This window comes from Diabrotica virgifera, chromosome 3, assembly GCF_917563875.1.
Source record: "Diabrotica virgifera virgifera chromosome 3, PGI_DIABVI_V3a".
In the NCBI taxonomy this organism is placed as follows: domain Eukaryota; kingdom Metazoa; phylum Arthropoda; class Insecta; order Coleoptera; family Chrysomelidae; genus Diabrotica; species Diabrotica virgifera.
The window spans coordinates 82,810,204-82,831,164 of record NC_065445.1 but is presented as its reverse complement, the minus strand read 5'-3'; the positions used below and the strand labels follow the sequence as shown (position 1 = coordinate 82,831,164).

General features: G+C 33.9%; 1 protein-coding gene across 3 annotated transcripts in view; it reads right to left on the bottom strand.

Moving 5' to 3' along the window:
* Nucleotides 1–20,961, bottom strand: part of LOC114336046 (protein bric-a-brac 2) — a 259,104-nt gene that overhangs the window by 28,497 nt on the left and 209,646 nt on the right. For all 3 annotated transcript variants that reach the window (XM_050646564.1, XM_050646565.1, XM_050646566.1), the window contains 2 exons: nt 16,066–16,221; nt 1,697–2,023 (listed from right to left, as the gene is read on the bottom strand). In XM_050646564.1, coding sequence (XP_050502521.1) covers nt 1,697–2,023; nt 16,066–16,221 — 483 coding nt within the window. The remainder of the gene's footprint in view (nt 1–1,696; nt 2,024–16,065; nt 16,222–20,961) is intronic.

The window sequence follows — 20,961 nt, the reverse complement described above, 5'->3', positions numbered from 1 at the left end:
ATATAACAATCATATATCATTTATCTCATATATCATTTCATATAACATCATAATCATCACTTCATATACTAGCTCCGATACCTTCGTTTTACCTTAATAAAAGAGGTTTCACTCGGATGTCTTAGTTCTCCGCCAATATTAACCCGAATTTTCGCCCTGATCTGTACGCACCATTAAGGTGGTATAGTTAACTCAAAACACGAAATAGGTATTTTATGCGGTTCAAATTCCTCTAAAAATATCACAACCTCAATCCCTTGCTTTGAGGCCGTTGTTTATTCACGAACAATCATGAATAAAATAGGTACTCTCAAAACACAGAGTGGGTCTCTAATAAGCTTTCAAGCTTCTATAAATCACTTAGTACCTTCCCAATTTGACAAGAGCAGTGGGTTTCTTATTGTCTCAAGTTGTCTCATAATATTTAGCTAATACTATTGTTAGTTCTTCTTCTTATCTATATAGTTCTTCTCCAAATTCCTTATCTCGACGCATCAGGTCGGTTCGTTAAAAATAAATCTCTTGCTTATAGCAATGTTTATCAACGTATGTCATCACTAATCATTATTCATTAAAAAAATATCATTTATCACTCAAAAAATATTAATTCAGGTTCATATCATACAAAATTTAACACAAAATCGATTAAAATGTATCTATAGAATCAATAAATATCAATAATAAAAACAACTGGCTAATAAAAATTCAATAATAGTATACATATTCGACAAAAATTCAATAAAAAAAATAGCATATGCAAAAGTTAGATAAAAATATTCAAAATAAGTTTATATCTCAAACTTCGATAGAAATTTTTGAAAAAAAATTCGAGATTCCATAAAATATTCAAAAATAACCGGACTAAAAATCGAAATCGGATAGAGATTTTTCAAATAAATTCAATAAAAATTCAAAATTCAATAAAAATTCAAGAATAGCATATATAATAAACTTTGATAAAAATATTCAATTCAAAAATCACTTCATATTTCAACATTTATAGATATTCTTAAAAAAAAATCGATACTTCATAAATTATTCAAAAATCAGCAAAGATTAATATTCAATTCTCAATAAAAATATAAAAACGAGGGAAGCATTTTTAATAAAGATAGACATTCTTACTTACATTTTATCACTTGTGTCTTTTTTCACTGGGTTCTCTGCATCTTCGTCCTGGTCCATCTTCGCCGTCTCCGTTTCCAACTTGCAGTGTCCATTATCAGAAGACCTCCTCTAATCTGCAGGATCAGCCATGTATTAAATGGTGTGTTGTTACTGTCTTCTAGGTCGTAATTAATTAAAACTCTCTTCTTAGTTCAAATACATTATATTATTTACACTCAACTCCATCAATGACTAACCATAACAATCTGTTTACATATATCAGTAGCGACCTACCTTACATTAATTAAATACTGAGTACAATAATCTTTCTCCACCGAGTTAATCTTTATATACACATTTAAATAATAACAAAACATGACAATTCAATGTTACTTGCGGTTATTGATACAAGAACAGATACTACATGGATTAATGACTTTGAATGAGTTTTAAACATATTTTGTACAGGGTGATATTATAATACCACACCACCCTTGCTACACCACTGATTGTAGTCTATGTTCTTTGATTTCAGAACATGTAACACAAAATTTTGGTACTTAGCTGATAGATAACGTTATTTTCTCACCTGTCCCGATAGTAGGCCATGGCTGCTCATGTTTAGAGGTTTGTTTTGGTCGGATTGTTGCGAGATCGGCCTCTTTCTTTTCGGCTCGGGTTGAGGTTCCAAAGCTACTGGCATGTCATCTTTTTCGTTCTCGTCGCTGGATGGTTGTTCGCTGCCACCAGCCTTCTCGTTCTCCTTTTCTCTATCTTCGCCACTGTTCCCCTCCTCCTTATCTGCTCCTTCTTCGCCGTCTTCCTCCTCGCCGCTAATTTCATTCGAATCGAGGACGGCCTGAAAGGTGGTTTTTGGGTATTTTGCCTTTGGTGGACTGAGTTCTTGAGACTGAAACTATAAGATGAACATTAGTGGAATTATGAGCGGATGAATAGGAATATAAAAACAATCTAAATTAGTTTAATCAAAGGTAATACCACGAGTCCTCTAAATTTTATCGATAATTTTTTTTGTTTTCACGAAAACTTCTTTATTTGGTAAAATTACGAAAACAAACCGAATGATATCCATTTCGGTTTGTTTGAGTGATTTTACCCTAAATAAAGAAGTTTAAGTATGAAAAGGAAAAAATTTATCAAGCAAAATTTAGAGGACGAGTGGTATTTGAAAAGATTATTTTGCGAACCAATATGTATTATTAGTAAATACGGGCATCTGTAAAATATTTTTAAGACAACTAGGATCAATGTCTTACGTAGGTTATAGATAAATTATTTTATGATTTAAAAATGAACCAATTTATTTATTATATTGTTAATACATAAAAAACTGTTTAAATCGAAAATGACCAATTATTAAAAACACAATTTTTATAACTAATATGAGATTTTCCAATGTCGTTCGTAACGTATTATGTGAAATTTAGGGTACCTTAAGTTTTATCAGGGAAGAGACTGTTTTATCAAGGAAGAGTCTGTTTTATCAGTATTACACTCAATGATTGGCTAGAACGACGCGTGGTGATTGGCTGAAAAAGCAAAAACGTCAGAATTTGACAGATGAAAAAAATAATCATATTAAACATAAATAACTTAACAACAATGAGAATGATCGTGTCTGACCTGACATGTTCTACATTTTATAACCACAATATTGTATAATAGAGCAGTCAATGAGGTTATTTGGCTCCGAATTCCATCCTACTACATCGATTTACTTGATATTTTCACAATAAGTAGATAATAGCTCAAGAAACAAAGTCTACCCTATGTCGATGTGCGCTTTTATCTTGGGGGTGGTTCCCACCCCTTCTCGGGGGTGTAGAATTTTTTGGTTAAAATAACCACGGAAGTGACTAGAGAACCTAATTCTAAGCAAAAACTGTTAAATCATGTTTTTTTTAAACTCAATAATTTTTGAGTTATTTGTGGTTGAAAATTGGCCGTTTTCATTGAAAAATGACGCCTTTTCGCGCGGTTTTTTGCGAATACAATAAAATCTATGCATCTAACGAAAAAAACTATACAAAACATTTTTGTAGCTTATAAAAAAAACAAAGAGATTCGTTCCTTCATGTATCTTCTAGTTATAATACAAAAAGAGATATGGTGGGTGAGAAGAGTTTGTTTTTTTGGTGCATGCTGAAATCGGTGTATTCAACTTGAAATAAAAGAGAAACGGTCGATTTTAGTTGTATAATGCCACCAATACCTCTTGTAGTGATTGAAAAGACCTTTAGAATGAGCAAAATTAAATGTCGATTACATTCAAAGTAAGCGAGATATGCTGCAAAAAAATTGATGACTAATGGAATTAAAAAAAATGTGAAGTACATTTAACCCCTTATCCATCAGAATTTAAATGCATCGTTTTCCTTCTACAATACTTTTTATTATAGTTTTATTTCTATGTTCAAAAAGTTGGACGGGTTTAAAATAATAGTTTTTTGAAAAAAATAAGATCAAATTGTAGAGCGCATTTTAAATTTTTTTACGAATCTTCCTTTTTCTCCATGTAACTCGAAAATGATAAGAGATAGAAAAAAAGGTACCACACAAAATGTAGGATTTTGTTGAATAAAAATTTTGTTTTGTGTTTCATTATTGTATCTCTTATCATTTTCAAGTTACATGTAGAAAAAGAAGATTTTTAAGGAAAGCTAAAAATGCACTCTAAAAATAGATCTTAAATTTTTTTCAAAAACCATTCATTTTAAACCCGTCCAACTTTTTGAACCCGTCCATAATACTACTTATAATAAAAGGTATTGTAGAAGTAAAATGATGCATTAAAATTCTGGTGGATGAGAGGTTAAATATACTTCTCATTTTTTCTTAAAATACATTAATCATCAATTTTTTGCAGCATATCTCGCTTAGTTCAAATGCAATATACCTTTAATATTGCTCATTTTAAAGATCTTTTTAAGCACTACAAAAAGTGTTGGTAACATTATACACCTAAAATCGACCGTTTGTCTGTTATTTCAAGTTGAATACAACGATTTGAGCATGCACCAAAAAAACAAACTATTTTTACCTACCATATTTCGTTTTATATTATAACTAGAAGATTTATGAAGGAACTAGTCTCTTTGTTTTTTTATAAACTACAAAAATGTTTTATATAGTTTATTTAGTTAGATGCATAGTTTTTAAGATATTTGCAAAAAACCGTTCGAAAAGGTGTTATGTTTCAATGAAATGGCCAATATGTCAACACGCATTTGATAATGAACATAGAGTTCAGTGGAGAGGTTCAAGTATAGTCCTGAAAGAATAAGATAGTAAAAAGAGAAAAATCAAAGAAGCGGCTCTAATTATGCTAAATGAAACCAATTGTGTCGCAAATTCCTCGGTAGAATGCAGTAGGATGTGGTTACCCATACTGAAAGAGGAAGTCAATAGAAAGAAAATACCACGATTAGTAAGTCAATAACATATCGAGTTAGTACAAATTTTATATTTTAGTATTACTTATTGTATATCTATGTATTATTAATATTATTTATAATTTAAACATATTAAAGTCAGAATTTGGTATTAGTTTTTTGAAAGTAAATTAAATGTAAGACCAAATACTTACGATGTCGGGATAGTATCACGAGGTTTTTTTCCTGGTTTTCCCTCGTGATTTACTATGGAATCTCTAACGCGAGAATTTTACTGTCATCGTTGCATTTGGTTGTCTTTTTAAAGACAGATCACATGCTATGATTTTTTGTGACGGATATTCTTGAGTTGGGATTGATTTCATGTAATCGAATGAACTATCTTTTAGTAAAGTCGTCCCAGGAACGCAACTCATAAATATTGGCGATATCATTTTAAAGTCTTCTACTTTAAAATGTATAATATACGTCTGAATTGCCAATATAAATGAGTCAGATTAAATAAATTATTAGAAGAATTTTTTTACTTAGCAACAACATTTTTGTTTATTTTAGTAGTATTTTGTGTTTTGACAACGAAACCCGATTTGGGCTTCGAAACGTTAATAAAATCATTTTTTGGTAAAATTGTGGCTTATTCCCGTTAAAAATAGTTGATTATGAAATGACCAAAATCTCTATCATCAGATGCTATGTATTTTCTACGTTATTATACGGAGTAGAGGCCTGGACACTTTCCGAGGCTTCTTTGAGAAAACTCGAGGCATTTGAGATGTGGTGTTACAGGCGCATTTTGAGAATTTCGTGGGTGGATCGTGTGACTAATATTGAGGTTCTACGTAGAATAGGCAAGGAATGCGAGATTATTAACATAATCAAAGAGCGCAAACTAGAATATCTTGGCCATGTTATGAGGAATGAACAGAGATATGGCTTGTTGCAACTCATTCTTCAAGGCAAGGTATTTGGAAAGAGAGGACCAGGGAGAAGAAGAATATCTTGGCTTCAAAACCTGAGAAAGTGGTTTAATACATCGACAACCGGACTATTCAGAATAGCAGCAAGCAAAGTTAGGATAGCCATGCTGGTCGCCAACATCCGGAACGGATAGGCACCTTAAGAAGAAGAAGATGAAATGGCCAATTTTCAATCACGAATAACTCAAAAAATATTGAGTTTAAAAAAAAAATTATAGAACCCTTTTTTGCTTACAATTAAGTTCTCTAGCCACTTCCGTGGATATTTTAACCAACAAAATTTCTACCCCCGAGAAGGGGTGGGAACTACCCCCAAGATAAAAGCACACATCGGCATAGGGTAGACTTTGAAGTAGAAGAGTCTAAGTAAGTAGAGGCTATTCCCAAAATTTCATTAAAATCCATGCAGTAGGATAGAATTCGGAGGTAATATTCTATTTTTGCTCCCATTGACTGGCTTATAATATGACGTTGAATATTTAAAATCTTCAATAATGGAGACATTTTGGACACTAACGGATAATATTGACGTTCCGATTTCCAATTTGGAAATCGATCTTAAAATATGTACAATAAAATGTATAAAATTTAACACATTTTTTTATTAGCTGATGCTTTAAACAGATTAGTTGTTGTGGAGAACCATTTCGTAGTACGGTTTCGTTGGTTATCTTGTCCGTCCATGATATAATTAGGATTCGCCTGTATAGCCACATCTCGAAGGCTTCAAGTCTTTTCTCCATCGCTTCAGTGAGTATCCAGGATTCAACTTCTTAGTACAATATTGAGAAGATATAACATCGTAGAAGCCTTACTTTTATCTCCAGATTAAGGTGGTGGCTTTTAAAGAGTTTGGCCATGTTGTCGAATGCACTCTTAGCCTTCTCTATTCTACATTTTACTTCTTGTGGGTGATCACATTGTCCGTTTACTATTGTTTCAAGATAGGTATACTGCTTTACTCGGTCCACTGGTGTACCTATTCTTGATAAGCAGTTGGACGTCTCTAATTTTATTTTTGCTGATGACCACTCATTTAGTTTTTGATATGTTTACTTGTAGTCCAAATCTTTCACTTACTTCATTTACTTTATTTATGAGTTGCTGTAAACTATTCAAACTGTCTGTAAAAATAACAGTGTCGGCTGCATAGTGGATGTTGTTTAGGCATTCTCCATTTAGGAGTATTCCATGTTCGCAGCTTTCTAAGGCTTCACTAAATATTTTCTCTGAATATAGGTTAAATAATATAGGTGAAAGTATACATCCTTGTCTAGTCTAACGCCTCGCAGAATCTGAATCGCTTTATAAGATTTGTTCTTATTGTGGCTAATTGGTTTCAGTATAAATTTTGTATTATACGCCGGTCTTTATCATCCATTTGGGCTTTTCTTTATAACATCCATCATTTTTCGGTGTTGAACTGTATCAAATGCTTTTTGGTAATCCACGAAGCAGATGTAAATAGCGCAATTCATATCTATGCATCTTTGGAATAATACCTGTGGACTAAACAGTGCATCTCTCGTACCAACGCCTTTCATGAATCCAAACTGTGTGCCTTGTATTATCTCTTCGCATAGCCTGTATATTCTGCGATCTATAATTTTAAGAAAAAGTTTTAATGTATGGACCATTAGACTTTTTAGCCCGTATGTATGGACCATTAGACTTATATTCTCCGCACTTTTTCGTTCCCTGTTTCTTTGGTAACGTAATAAATTCTGAAACTAGCCAATCTTTTGGAATATTGCCTGTGTCATAGATATTATTGAAGATAAAATTAAATATTCATCATCAAGAAGTTTATGAAACTCAGACTGTACTCCGTCTGGTCCTGGAGCTCCCCTTCTTTTAGTAATATTATTTCTGTCACTAGTATAGGTGGTCCTGTTTCCGTAGGTATTGGGAACTGGTTCTCTCTCTCATCAAGAAATAAATTTCGTATGAAATTTTTCCAGGTATTATTATTATTAATAATCTCTTTGTTCACGATTATCTCTCCATTTAGACGAGGCAACGAAGCATTAAACCTAGGAATTTTGTGCAGTAAGATGAATTGTCATGCAACTTTTTGCATTCGATTCGTGAGAGTGTCAGGCAATTTTGTGAACTAAATTGATCTCCGGCACAAATTTTTGTGCATGAGAAAAAGCATCTTTAAAGTGCATCTCAAAGAGATGGAAAATAAAAATTTAGGACTCAGGAAATATTGACGAAAATTAGTTCAATTTTTATACTTGGGTGTTTAGGAGGTCACTGAACACGAATTTCATAACGGCGATGGTCTCCGAGGTACCTGGTGCCCAGGGTGAAACTCGTTGCCTGGGAGACCGAATAATTCGCGGGACGATCGAATAATTCGAGAAATGAAGATTGGATCGAAAATTTGAAAAATACATGTTCAATATTTTTCAAAAATCTATCGAATGACACTAAACACGACCATCCCACTCCACCCCCTGGAGGCGGGGTGGAGGTAACTTTAAAATCTTAAATAGAAACCCCATTTGTTATTGCAGATTTGGATTGCTTCCGTAAAAGTAAGCAACTCTTATTCGATACATTTTTTAGAATTGTGGATAGATGGCACTATAATCGGAAAAAACAATTTTTTCGTTATACCATAGGTAAATTATAGAAACGGTCTATACGCTTCCAAATAAAAAACCAAAAAAAGGTCTTTTATATTTTTAAGAACCTATCGAATAACATAAAACACGACCCTCCACTCCACTCCACCCCCTGGAGGCAGGGTGGGGTGTAACTTTAAAATCTTAAATAGGAGCCCCCATTTTTTATTGCAGATTTGGATTCCTTATCTAAAAATAAGTAACTTTTATTCGAGACATTTTTTCGAATTATGGATAGATGACGCTATAATCGGAAAAACACTATTTATTAGCGCCATCTATTAACAATTCTAAAAAATGTTTCTAATAAATATTACTTATTTTTTCATGAGGAATCCAAATCTGCAATAAAACATGGGGATTCCCATTTAAGATTTTAAAGTTAACCCCCACCCCATCTCCAGGGGGTGGAGTGGAGAGTCGTGTTTGATGTAATTCGATAGGTTCTTGAAAAATATTAAATACGTGTTTTTTGGTCTTTTATTTGGAAGTATTTCTCAAGATATTAGACCGTTTCTATAATTTACCTGTGATATCACGATAAATTGCTTTTTCCGATTATAGCGCCATCTATCCACAATTCGAAAAATTTTCTCGAATAAAAGTTGCTTATTTTTACGTAAGCAATCCAAATTTGTAATAACAAATGGGCGTTTCCGTTTAAGATTTTAAAGTTACCCCCACCCCACCTCCAGGGGATGGAGTTGGAAATCGTGTTTAGTGTCATTCGATAGATTTTTGAAAAATATTGAACGCGTATTTTTCAGTTTTTCGATCCAATCTTCATTTTGCGAATTATTTGATCGTCCCAGGCAACGAGCTCCACCCTGGGCACAAAGTACCTCGGAGACCATCGCCGTCATGAAATTTGTGTTCACTGACCTCCAAAACCCCTAGATATAAAAATTGAACTCATTTCCGTCAATATTTCTCGAGTTCTAAATTTTTCATTGTCCATCTCTTCGAAATGCACTTCGAAAATGCATTTTCTCATGCACAACATTTTTTGCCGGAGATCAATTTAGTTCACAAAATTGCCTGATACTCTCGAATTGAATGCAAAAAGTTGCATGGCGATTCATCTTACTGCACAAAATTCCTAGATTTTGGGCTTTTTAGTGCTTCGTCTAATTGTCATTAACAAGTTTACTTACTCTTCTGTTTTTACATTTGCCTGTAATTTCCCGTACCTTCTTATGCACGTTGAAGCCGTCGTATTTACTTTGTAGAATTTTGATTTCATGGCATTTTTTCTCCAGTTCTTTCTGTTTGGCTTCTCTGATCTTTCTCTGTACCTCTCGTTGTAATGTTTTATACATCAGAATCTACGTCGTCATCCATGTCTTATTCTTACCTTCTTCGTTCTTCATAAAATTGTCTTTAATGTCGTCTATCGTTTTATTAAGGGATTCTATCTTCTCTTCTGTGCTTTCCGTTGTATTATCGATTTCTTTGAATTTTCTATTTAATGTTTTGCTGACTTTTTTTTTACTTCGCTACATACATTTCAGTTTTCTCATATCATGTTTCTTTACAGTTTTTCCGCGTGTTTTCTTTAACTTGGTTCTATACACGGCGACTAAAGGATAGTGGGATTTAATGCAGTTTCTTCAAAACTAAAGAATATATCTTGGACTTCTATGTTGATTGTGCTACTGTCTCTACGTCATCGGCAAAGACGAGTACGGTCTTTGCTCCCCGAACGGCTATGTCTGGTTTAATTTTTGGATAAATATTTCGCATGACATATTCTGAGGCCAGGTTAAACAACAATAAGGACAACGGATCTCCCTGTTTCAGTCCAGAATTTACGCAGAAAATATTCGATGCTTTCCCCCTATTTTAACTTGTGAAAAGGAGTTACTCATACACATTTGCGTTACCCCAGCTAGTTTCTTGGGTAGGTCCAGTTCAACCATTGTATTCCATAGTCTTACACGATTAAGGGCCTAGGCGCAAAATGTCGCCTGTCAAAATGTTCAATGTGTTTTAAATGTATTCATTTTTTTCGAATCCTAAGCCTGTTTGAAATTCATAAAAATATGATGTACGTCTTGTTTTTACTCCCAATAGTTTTAAAGCATTTGTCTAATAGTAACTATTTGACCAATAGTTGATCTTCCATGCCTGAAACCACACTGGTATATAGTCACCAACTATTTCTTCGACGTATAAAATACATCCAGAATTTTTACTCCATTGTGGTAAATATGCTAGGAAATGGCTGGCTGATTTCTACACAGATATATTAAAATCAGGAGAAATCCCCCATTCCCTTAAAAAGGCCGCCATTATAGCCATATTGAAACCAGGAAAAGCAAATGATCAACCCCAAAACTACCGACCGATTGCACTGCTGAGCTGTGTCTATAAACTGTTGGAACGCTTAATCCACAACAGAATTAGTAACACCATATTGGGGGTGATACCTATTGAGCAAGCAGGGTTCAGACCTAACCGCAGCTGCACAGATCAGATCCTATCCTTAACAACACATATTGAAGCAGGTTTTCAAAGAAAGCAAAAAACATCCGTTGCTTTCATTGACCTATCAGCTGCATACGACACCGTCTGGAGACAAGGATTAATCTGCAAACTGATCCGTGCCATCCCATGCCAAAAGGTAACCAAACTCATTGGTAGCATGCTCACCGACAGACCTTTTCACGTCACAATGGGCAACTTAAGAAGTGTCCAAATGAAGCTCAGCAATGGACTGCCACAGGGATCTGTTTTGGCACCCTTACTCTTTAATTTATACATCGCGGACCTACCTAGGACAACTTCGCAGAAATTTGGCTATGCTGACGATTGGGCCATTGCAGCAAGACATAATAACATGAATGTTGCAGAAACAATACTAACGGATGACCTTGCTGTTATGGGTGAATATTTTCGCAAATGGAGGCTACGGCCCAATGCAACGAAAACTGAAGTGTGCTGTTTCCATCTGAATAATGCCCAAGCCAACAAAAAACTCTCCGTTCACTTTGAAAACAGACGACTCACTCATAACTCAACACCAAAATATCTTGGAGTGACTCTTGACAGAACCTTAAGTTTTAAGGAACACCTACATAGAACGGCAGAAAAACTGAAGACGCGAAATAATATAATCCAAAAGCTATGTGGCACCACATGGGGGTCCTCAGCCTCCGTACTCAGATCATCCGCTCTCGGACTCTACTCGGCAGCTGAATATGCTTCGCCGGTATGGCTCAATAGCAAACACACGAAGATCATTGACACCCAATTAAACCAGACAATGCGAATGATCTCAGGTACAATTCGACCAACACCGAACTATTGGCTTCCCATTCTGAGTCACATTCCACCGCCGAAACTAAGAAGAAGTCATTCTCTTCTCAGAGAATATCGAAAAATCGAGGCTAACCATCAACTACCCATCCACCATGATAAGCTTGATATCGAAATGAACAGACTGCGCTCCAGATATCCCCCATTGTTAAGGTCCACCTCCCTACATCAGGAACATTTCGACCTCACCAACGCTTGGAGAAGACAATGGGAGAGCGACTCACCACAGGAATCACACCAAATGGCCTGTATCGATCAGAAACGGCCAGGCTTTGAACTGCCCCGCAATACATGGACGGCGCTGAACAGAATAAGAACAGGTACCGGTAGATGTGCTGACAGCTTGCATAGATGGGGAAAGGCCCTTACTCCTGAGTGTGACTGTGGTGCGCAACGGCAGACCGTCCGCCACATTATTGAGGAATGCCCCCGAAGGCGGTACCCTGGAGTTTTCGATGAGTTCCTGAATGCGACCGAAAATGTTTTACATTATATTAATACATTAGATGTTCGTTTGTGATACTTCATGTAATGTTTTATATACTTTTTTTAAATTATGTGTTCTTATTGTATCTATGCCATACGATAAATAAATAAAATCAATCTTCGACGTATGGTACCGTACGACCAAATTCACTTTATATTTGAGATTTGGATGCGCAACGGTGTTGACGTTCGGTTTTTCCAAATTTGTTGAATTGTGGGGGGGAGGGAAGGCAGTTTTTCTTTTTATTTGGCTCAGAGTTGGACCACCCTCTCAAGATAGTTATTTCTGCCTCTCAGGCGTCATCGGTGGAGCTATGCAGTCACAACTCTGAATCAAACATCAACAAGCCTGCCTTATTTAAGGGAAATTATGCAAAAATTCCACCTTTGAGACACAAATCAGCGACATCTTTCGTAAAACGAGGAAAATGAAAAATCTCAGATACAAAGTTTACTGTAATAAAACAATTAAAATAATTGAAATAAAATAATAAACAATATTTTAAAGCTATCTGGATTTTGAGCTATCTGGGAATGGTGGTCCAACACTGGAATCAAATAAAAACAAAAATTATCATTAAAATAAAAAGGAATTATCATTGGCTGTATACCATAATAAAAAACTTACAAGGAAGTAAAACTTCGCTTGTAGGTAAATGGTATATAAATTTTTATTAAAATTTTATCTAAAATGATCCAAATTGGATAAGGGTACATCTATAGTACAAAATCACGCAAACGTTTTCGGACCAATCAGTCCATCATCAGGTGGTAGAAACTTTAGATCCAAAGTAGTTGGAACTAGCTACATAGGTAGGTCAAAAGACCTTCATTTTACAATAATTATGCCATTTCGGCTACAACAATGTCGACAATTAGTCGATGTTAAAAGGATTTAAAAATGCAGCGTTATTACAATGTGGTCTGCATCTTGGCTTCAAACTATCATCTTTACTCAGATTTTTGAGTCCTCGAAACTGTCTTTCGGCTCTTTTCCTAGACGAAAAAAGAGTAGATACGTGACCGTTGCCCTTTCTGCTTTCTCCTTTATTCGTCGTCCCGTGCTTATAAATTGTTAAAGCCGGAGATTCAGGATGCAACCAGAAAGCAGTTTCTTTTGACGAAAAGTTTTAAATTTAAAATATTGTTTATTACATATTTTATTTCAATTATTTTAATTGTTTTATTACTTTGTATCTGAGATTTTTCGTCTTCCTCGGTTTGTTGAATTGTATTTGGCAACGTCTCGCCAAGTAAAATACCTGCACGGTACCATAATCAAATTCAGAAAATGTGGAAAAACACTGCGCATCCAAATCTCAAATACAAAGTGAATTTGGTCGTGCTGTAGTACCATCTAGATTTCTAGATGGTTGGGTGCTTGTCATCTGTACTATGATCAAACTTTTTAATGTGTTTTTTGTGAAGTCCTTCTGTGCCGTTTGCTAGACATTTTTTCAATTTTTAAATAAATTTTCTTAAATAAATATAAATATTAAAATTTTAAATAAATATATTCTTCTCTCTTTAGTAGTGGTACTTTATAGTTTTTGACCATAGCTCTGAAGATGGTTTTATAAGCCGAAAGCGCTCAGCTGGGAATTAAATATTTTTACACACTTCAAAAATACTTTTCAAAAAAAATTCTTTTCCTTTTCGTTCATGAGTTTTATTTTGCTCTTTTCACCCAATTTTGAAAAAATATGAAAAAGTTGAATTATCCACGTCCGTCTGTCCGTCCGTGAACGCAACTCCTCCGTCATTATACCAGGTAAAATGACAAATGAAGTATCGAATAAAAGCTTATAATCCAAGGATGGTACTAGACATGAAAAATTTGACTTAGAACCTCTGGTTTTAGAAACACAACCGGACGTATTGTTATAAAGTTACCGGAATAGTACAAACGATATATTATTCGACGCGACTTAACAAGACAAGAACAAATATACAGGGTGTAACAAAAATACACGTCATAAATTAAATCCCATATTCTGGGACCAAAAATATTTCGATTGAACCTAACTTACCTTAGTACAAATGTGCACATGAAAAAAGTTACAGCCCTTTGAAGTTACAAAATGAAAATCGATTTTTTCCAATATATCGAAAACTATTTTTTTAGAGACTTTTTACTGAAAATGGACAGTGGTATTCCTATGGCCGGAACATCTTAAAAAAATAAAGTGAAATTTGTGCATTCATAAAAAGTATTTTTAAAACTTTTTTGTCTCTTAGTACTTTTTCGAAAAGCCAGTTTTTATCCAGATATTATGAATTTTGTAAAATCCACCACATGGAAAATTTATGTATAATTTACATTTTTAAGTATATTTTGAACCATATTAAAAAAGAACCAACATCCCGATAAAAGGTGCCTTATCGAAAAAATACTAAGACGCAAAAAAGTTTTAAAAACACTGTGTTTAACTAATGATACCGCAATAAAAGTTTAATTGGTACGTACACAAACATTTGGGGGGTTTAAAGGAACAAAAGCCCCATAAAATTTTGATGTGAACATATTAGAAAAGAAGCCGCATCTCGATAAAAACTGCCATATCGAAAAAATACTAAGAGGCAAAAAACTTTTAACCTTCCGCAACTAACATAGGTCATAGGTTTTCTGAACATTAAAAATAACATCCGTCTCAGAGACCGACATAAAAAAAATGTTTCCATTGACACACTTTCAAGCATAGGGTTGTGTTTACTCCTTGAAGGCGTGAAATTAAACAAGAATGATATTCATTTTTAATTTATTAAGCCTCTTAAACATTAGCAAAATACCAAAGAAAATAAAAACAATTGTATCATTATCTCATTTGTGGAAAACAAGCTCAATTTTTCCACTGCTGCTTTTTGTACCTAGCTTCACCTTTTACTCCTGGCAATTGGGTTACTAAATTGTCAGCACTTGTTAGCACGTTCTTTCGTTAATATAATAACTATTTTTTTCATCGAGTACGTTTCATCGATGTCACGTCCAACATGGGTCTCTGAGACAAAATTTGCCGATAACTGCAATCACTTGACACTCCAGACTCGAACTCCAACACTAAAAACATACACCTGAATCAGGCAGCTACTGATGACGGCGAAGATACATAACGAACAATTTGGATATAATCGTAAAAACTCTAAGTGGTCCATCTCACAGACCCAATGTTAGTCACGGAAAGTTAAAAATATTGTGTTTAACTAGTGGTACCACAATAATAATTTAGTTGGAGCGTACACAAAAGTTTGGGGGGTTTAAGGGAACAAAACCCCATAAAATTTTTAGGGGGTGTACAAACACTGTTATTTTTTTAAGATATTCCTGCCATAAGAATGCCACATGTCCATTTCAATAAAAAATCTATAAGAGTTTTCGGTATATGAAAAAAAATCGATTTTCGTTTTGTAACTTCAAAGGGCTGTAACTTTTTTTATGTTTGTAGTAAGGTAAGTTACGTTCAATCGATCTATTGTTGGTCCCAGAATACGTGATTTAATTTATGACCTGCATTTTTGTTACACCCTGTATACTTCCGGTTTCATGACTGTTTGTCAGTCTGTCCGTCCGTAAGCGAATATAACTCCTCCGTCATTATACCGAGTAGAATGACAAATGAGGTATCAAATGAAAGCTTGTAATGCAAGGATGGTACTAAAGGTGAGAAATTTGACCAAGGACTTTCGGTTTTAGAAATGCAACCGGAAGTACTGTTATAAAGTCATCGGAATAGTACAAGCGATATATTATTCGACGCAAGCAAGACGAGAACAAATATATATATACTGCCGATTTCATGAGAGCAAACATAATATACTTTTGGTTTATTATATAATTTCCGGTTAAAAAGTTCTAACCAGAAGTGCCATAGTCGCAGACACAGAAAATGAACATCTGACATATCAATCGAATCGTATTGAAAAGTCGAGCCTGAATCGTTACTTCCGGTTTTGTAGTTATTTCCGTTTAAACAATTAGGACTGAAAGTTTAGTAAAAATGAGTTAAAATTAGTGAAATCGTATATCAATCGACGCAAAGTTAAACGAAGAGTCCAAATATCGACTTCCGTTCTACCTTAGATTACTCTGGGTGAACAGCTAGACCCATTATTGATTATAAAAAAAATACATACCTTAGAGTGTTTGGTTGATGGCGATTTCCTGCCACTTTTGCAATGCAGTGAGAGCGGCACCAAATCCGGAGTGTCTAAAAGATCCTTATTGTCCTTGTCGTCCGGTGTTTCGCATAACCCTTTGATCTTTAATTGGTCCGCCGTGCGCAGCAGCGACTGCAAAAAATATCCAATATTACATTTTGGACTAAAAGAACAACGAGTAGCGGAAATTAGTTTTGCGATTTTTTAGGTCGTAATGAGCAAAAGAGCTTTTAGGCAAATGGAAATTGATGTACTTGTTCAAAGGGTATATTAGCAGCCAACCTAGGAGTTCTTTTGCCATAAAAATTTATTTTTAAAAAACAGCCTCTTACAATCTTATTGGTTAAAGTTTAATTAAATACAAAACGGGTAACTAATGAGAAATTTTGTAAGAAACTAAAATATTGTTCCTTCAAATTTTTCTACTGGTTTATTTATTTTTGGTTAATATTAACTTACTTATTTAGAACTTAACTATTGCCTCGGGAAAAGCCTGGAAATTATTTTCATAATTGTGGGTACACCGTTAGAGGGCGTTATTGAATATCAAAAATTAAAAAATCTAAATTTTACAAAATTTTCCTAATGAAGGGGCACCGGAAATTCGATCATCGTATTATTCATAAAATTCTGCGCATATTTGATTTCACAAGTTTAAGTCTACCTTTGCAAATAAAAGGTGGGGTTGAGTGGGAACCTTGTTATGAAAAAATAGCTGTAAGTCCGGTTCTGCTAAATCAAATTTCGCAATCTTTGTCTTGTTGAAAACAGATCTTTTTCATCAATGTAAGGAAGCTCTCAGACCAAATGCAACACATACAATAAAATTCATACGTAAAATGTTGCACAGTTCATAATAGCGTACATCTGTTTATACTCAACAGAGATAACGTCCCATAACACATTTTATCATTATGTAGAATACAGGAGCGTGCCAATTTTGGAACTTCCGAATATCAATCAGTATTTGAAATGTCTTCAAGCGAAAAAGATGTTATGGTAGCTTGGCAATTTTTAAGAAGATGTCAGAGAAAAGAAAGAAAAATGCGTCGATGACGCACCCACTGAATGCATTTAACATTATTCATAGTCCAGCAATTGTTTTACATGAACAGACATGAACATTTTTGCTAGGAGTGTTTTTTTTTTATAAAATTACTTACTTTTTGAGTTATTTGCAAGAAACCGTATAAAAATGTGTTTTTTTTTTAACGAACATATTTACTCTCAAAAACTCGACACGTTTTAACTTAGTGAAAAAATGCTATAGAACAAAAATTGCTTAAAATTACGTAGTTTATCCATTTCCGGCCTTATTTTGAACGTATAATTTTCACCCTCGGGAAGGGATGAAACTTGCCCCACATGCTACCTACTTACATATGTCTATGAGAGATTTTCATGTTATTTTAAAGGGTTCTTTACAAATTTATAGGTTTTGCAATATTTTACCGTCAGCATTAACTTTAAAAATATCACAAATTTTTATTTATATAAAAATTGTTTTTTTATATATTATTAAAGAAAGAAATATGAAAATAAACATGGAGAAAACAAAGATAATGGTCATGGGAAATGAGGATAAACAAGTAAATATAGAGATAAATAACCAGAAATTATAACAAGTAACAACATATAAATACCTGGGTGTGAAAATATAAAATGGAGGAAGATCAGAAGAAGAAGTCAACGAAAGGATAACCATGCCGTTCAGAATCTACTACAGCTTAAACAGAGCATTCATTGGAAAAAAGGAGTAAGCAGCAGGATGAGGCAAGGATGAGGCAAGATGAGGACAATGATAGAGGTATATAAAACGATCTTCAGGCCAATCCTTACCTATGGTAATGACAGCTGGGTGCTAACACAATCATCGAAAAGTAGAATAAACTCAATGGCCATGAAGTACCCAAGAAAAGTAAAAGGAATTACAAGACGCGATAGAATAAGAAACAGCATTGTAGAGAAGAACACAACTTGGACTGAAGCGAAGCGAAGGGCTAATAATAAACAAGAGTGGAGACGATTTGTATATGATATAGATACATGAAATTTATTTTTTAAACACCTTGCACCGTTAAGTAGAAAGATTTAGATTATGTTATTATGAACATATAAAATTATTTACTACTTGGACTAAAGAAAAATGGGATCTGTGTAACAATTTAATAAATTTAAATTATACTAGAAAATAACATGTTTTTTTTCTCTGATTCTGGCCTTGATTTAGAACTAGAACCTTTAGCCACGTAATTGGATAACTTATCACTAACTCAGATGTAATGTGTAGTGTGTGTGTTGAGTAAGTGTCTTGTTACTTTGCAAAGTCGACGTCATTGTCTTTGCAAAGAGACGCTAATTGTATCCGAACGTCTGCGGTCCAACATAGTTAGAATCTCTAAAAAAATGATTTGTCAAAAAACTGTAAATAGGTATTAATCTGTAAACATTAGATAGATAAGTCAACAAGCACGTTTATCCTTTTAAGACTTTTTTACGTTTATTTTGTAAGTAAACAAATCATTGTAAAAAATTGAATTAAATAAACGTATTATTATCTCAAAACTTAAATAAATTTATCCTATTATCCCTAATAATTATATTCTACGCCCTAATTCCAAACACACACATTTGCACATCTGGGCACTCTTTACTGCCCTTTTCTTGAGAATCCGATCGCCGTTGCATCGGAATTCTAGGAATTTTAGTTTAAGTGCGTTCAAGGGATGCCTGTTAACCGTTGAAACATATTAGACCAGACTATGTCATCGTCCCCGTGAGGTAAATTATTCCGATTCGTATTTTTGTACAAACCTACTCAAAAACAGGTCCTTGTAACAAATCCACAGGGTGGCGGGAAGTGGCGCGGTCGGAAAATTGTTTAAATAATTTTTTAAAACAAATTCAAAAAATCAATTTTTTCACTTCGTAGGTATAATTTTTTTAGACTCTTTGGGTCATTATAAGCAAAAAAAGTCGGTTGTATTTTTCTCTAAAATTGATTGTTGTCGAGTTATACGCGATTTAAAAGTTAAAAAACGAGAGAAAATGGCCATTTTTAAGGCTTAATAACTCGGTTAATAGTACATTGTGTACCTAGTAGGAAAAGCTTAACATTCCCGGACGATGTAAAGATTGCTGTCGAGGCGCAAGCCGAGACAAGGGAATACAGAGTCCGGGAATGTTGCTTTTCCTGCAAGGTATACATACTATTTTTTCGAAAATCTAACATTTAAATTATATTAAAATAAATATGTTAAAATTTTCAAATAGACATATTCTGACTCAAATATTCTTGATGCCACCAAGTACATGTTTTGTAACTATAGAAACAAAAATATTGAATTGTCAAATTTGACGTATTTGCGTATTTTTGACAGTACTTATAATACATTTGTTCTGAATCTGCTGTAAGGAAAAAATATTTTTCTATGGATGTTATACAATGTGCAACTTCTATCACTACTTACATACATTCAAAACGAACAATTTCTTATGCAGTGAGAAAAGTCGGCCATTGCAGTGGGAAATATTTTTTCTCACGGGTTCTCGTACGGTTTTCCATATCGTCGTCTTAATACTATAACTTGATAACACGAAATTAGTAGTTTTGAGATAAACGAGTTTAAAGATTTTAAAGATATTTGTGCTGCTACCATGATGTTGGTAAAATACGGAATTCACTCTGCGGCTCTCAAATACTGTTCCTTAACTTTTTGGCAACTGATCTATTTGGGAATACGGTGCAAATTTGTTTTCCAATATGGAAAAAACCATGAAAAATTAAAGTTATCAACTTTTAGCATTACCATAATGTTAACATTTGGTAATGTCGCATGTTGTGTCAAGTTGCATATAAGTGAACTTTTTAACACAACTAATATTTTATACATTATTTTGTTGAAAATTAGCCCCCTGCCATGGGGGTTACCAGATCTGCTAACAATTCTCGAATTCTTGCATTAAAATGAACCGAATAAACAGATAGCAATTATGTGGTAAGCTCAATGGTTTCAGAAAAACATGTGCTACAACTAGATAACTCGAGTTATCTAGTTATAGCATTCAGTGTATGTCGTATTCACGATTATTTCGATTAAATAATAGCTTGATAACTTATCTTTGTCAACTTTTAGCACTGAATGTTAGGGGCATTTGAGTTTTATCAACTTTCGTCAATCATAAATAAATACTTAACCCGTTTGGAGCGAGCTATTAGTTTTTACACAATATGGAGGCAAATAAAATACATCTTGTGAACTAGTTATCTCAAAAACATCAATTTTGGAGTTATTAAGTTATAGTACTAAGGCGACGATATATGATCGCCGTTTCCATGGTAACATGCGCAATACAAGCACAAGTTAATATTGTCAAATAAAATGTGTTGGAGCAAAACTTACCAGGAATTACCTTTCAAAACTGTTCGAAAATAACTGTTAATTAGAATTTTAAATAAATAAGGTAAATATATAAATTTTAAGAATATTAAATAACTACATGTATATGTATTTTATTTCAATTTATGTATATAATATACGTAAAAGCACCTAAATTATTCAATTTTGAAGTTTAAACTCATGACGTCATGACACAACCGCATCCATAGAAAAAGTACAGTATACAACACATGAGAAAATGACATATTTCTCCCTGTTGTACAATATACTATTCCTTATGTATAGTAAGGAATAGCTATTTGTATAACAAGGGAGGAAAGTGCTACTTTTCCTACCGAGAATGAAGTTTACTGCCCGACGCGTAGCGGAGGGCAGTAATCATTCAAGGGGGGAAAAGGCACTTTACTCCCATGTTATACATATGGTTTTTCCACCTTCCTCAAATAACAAGTCATTTTTTCATTTTTACTTA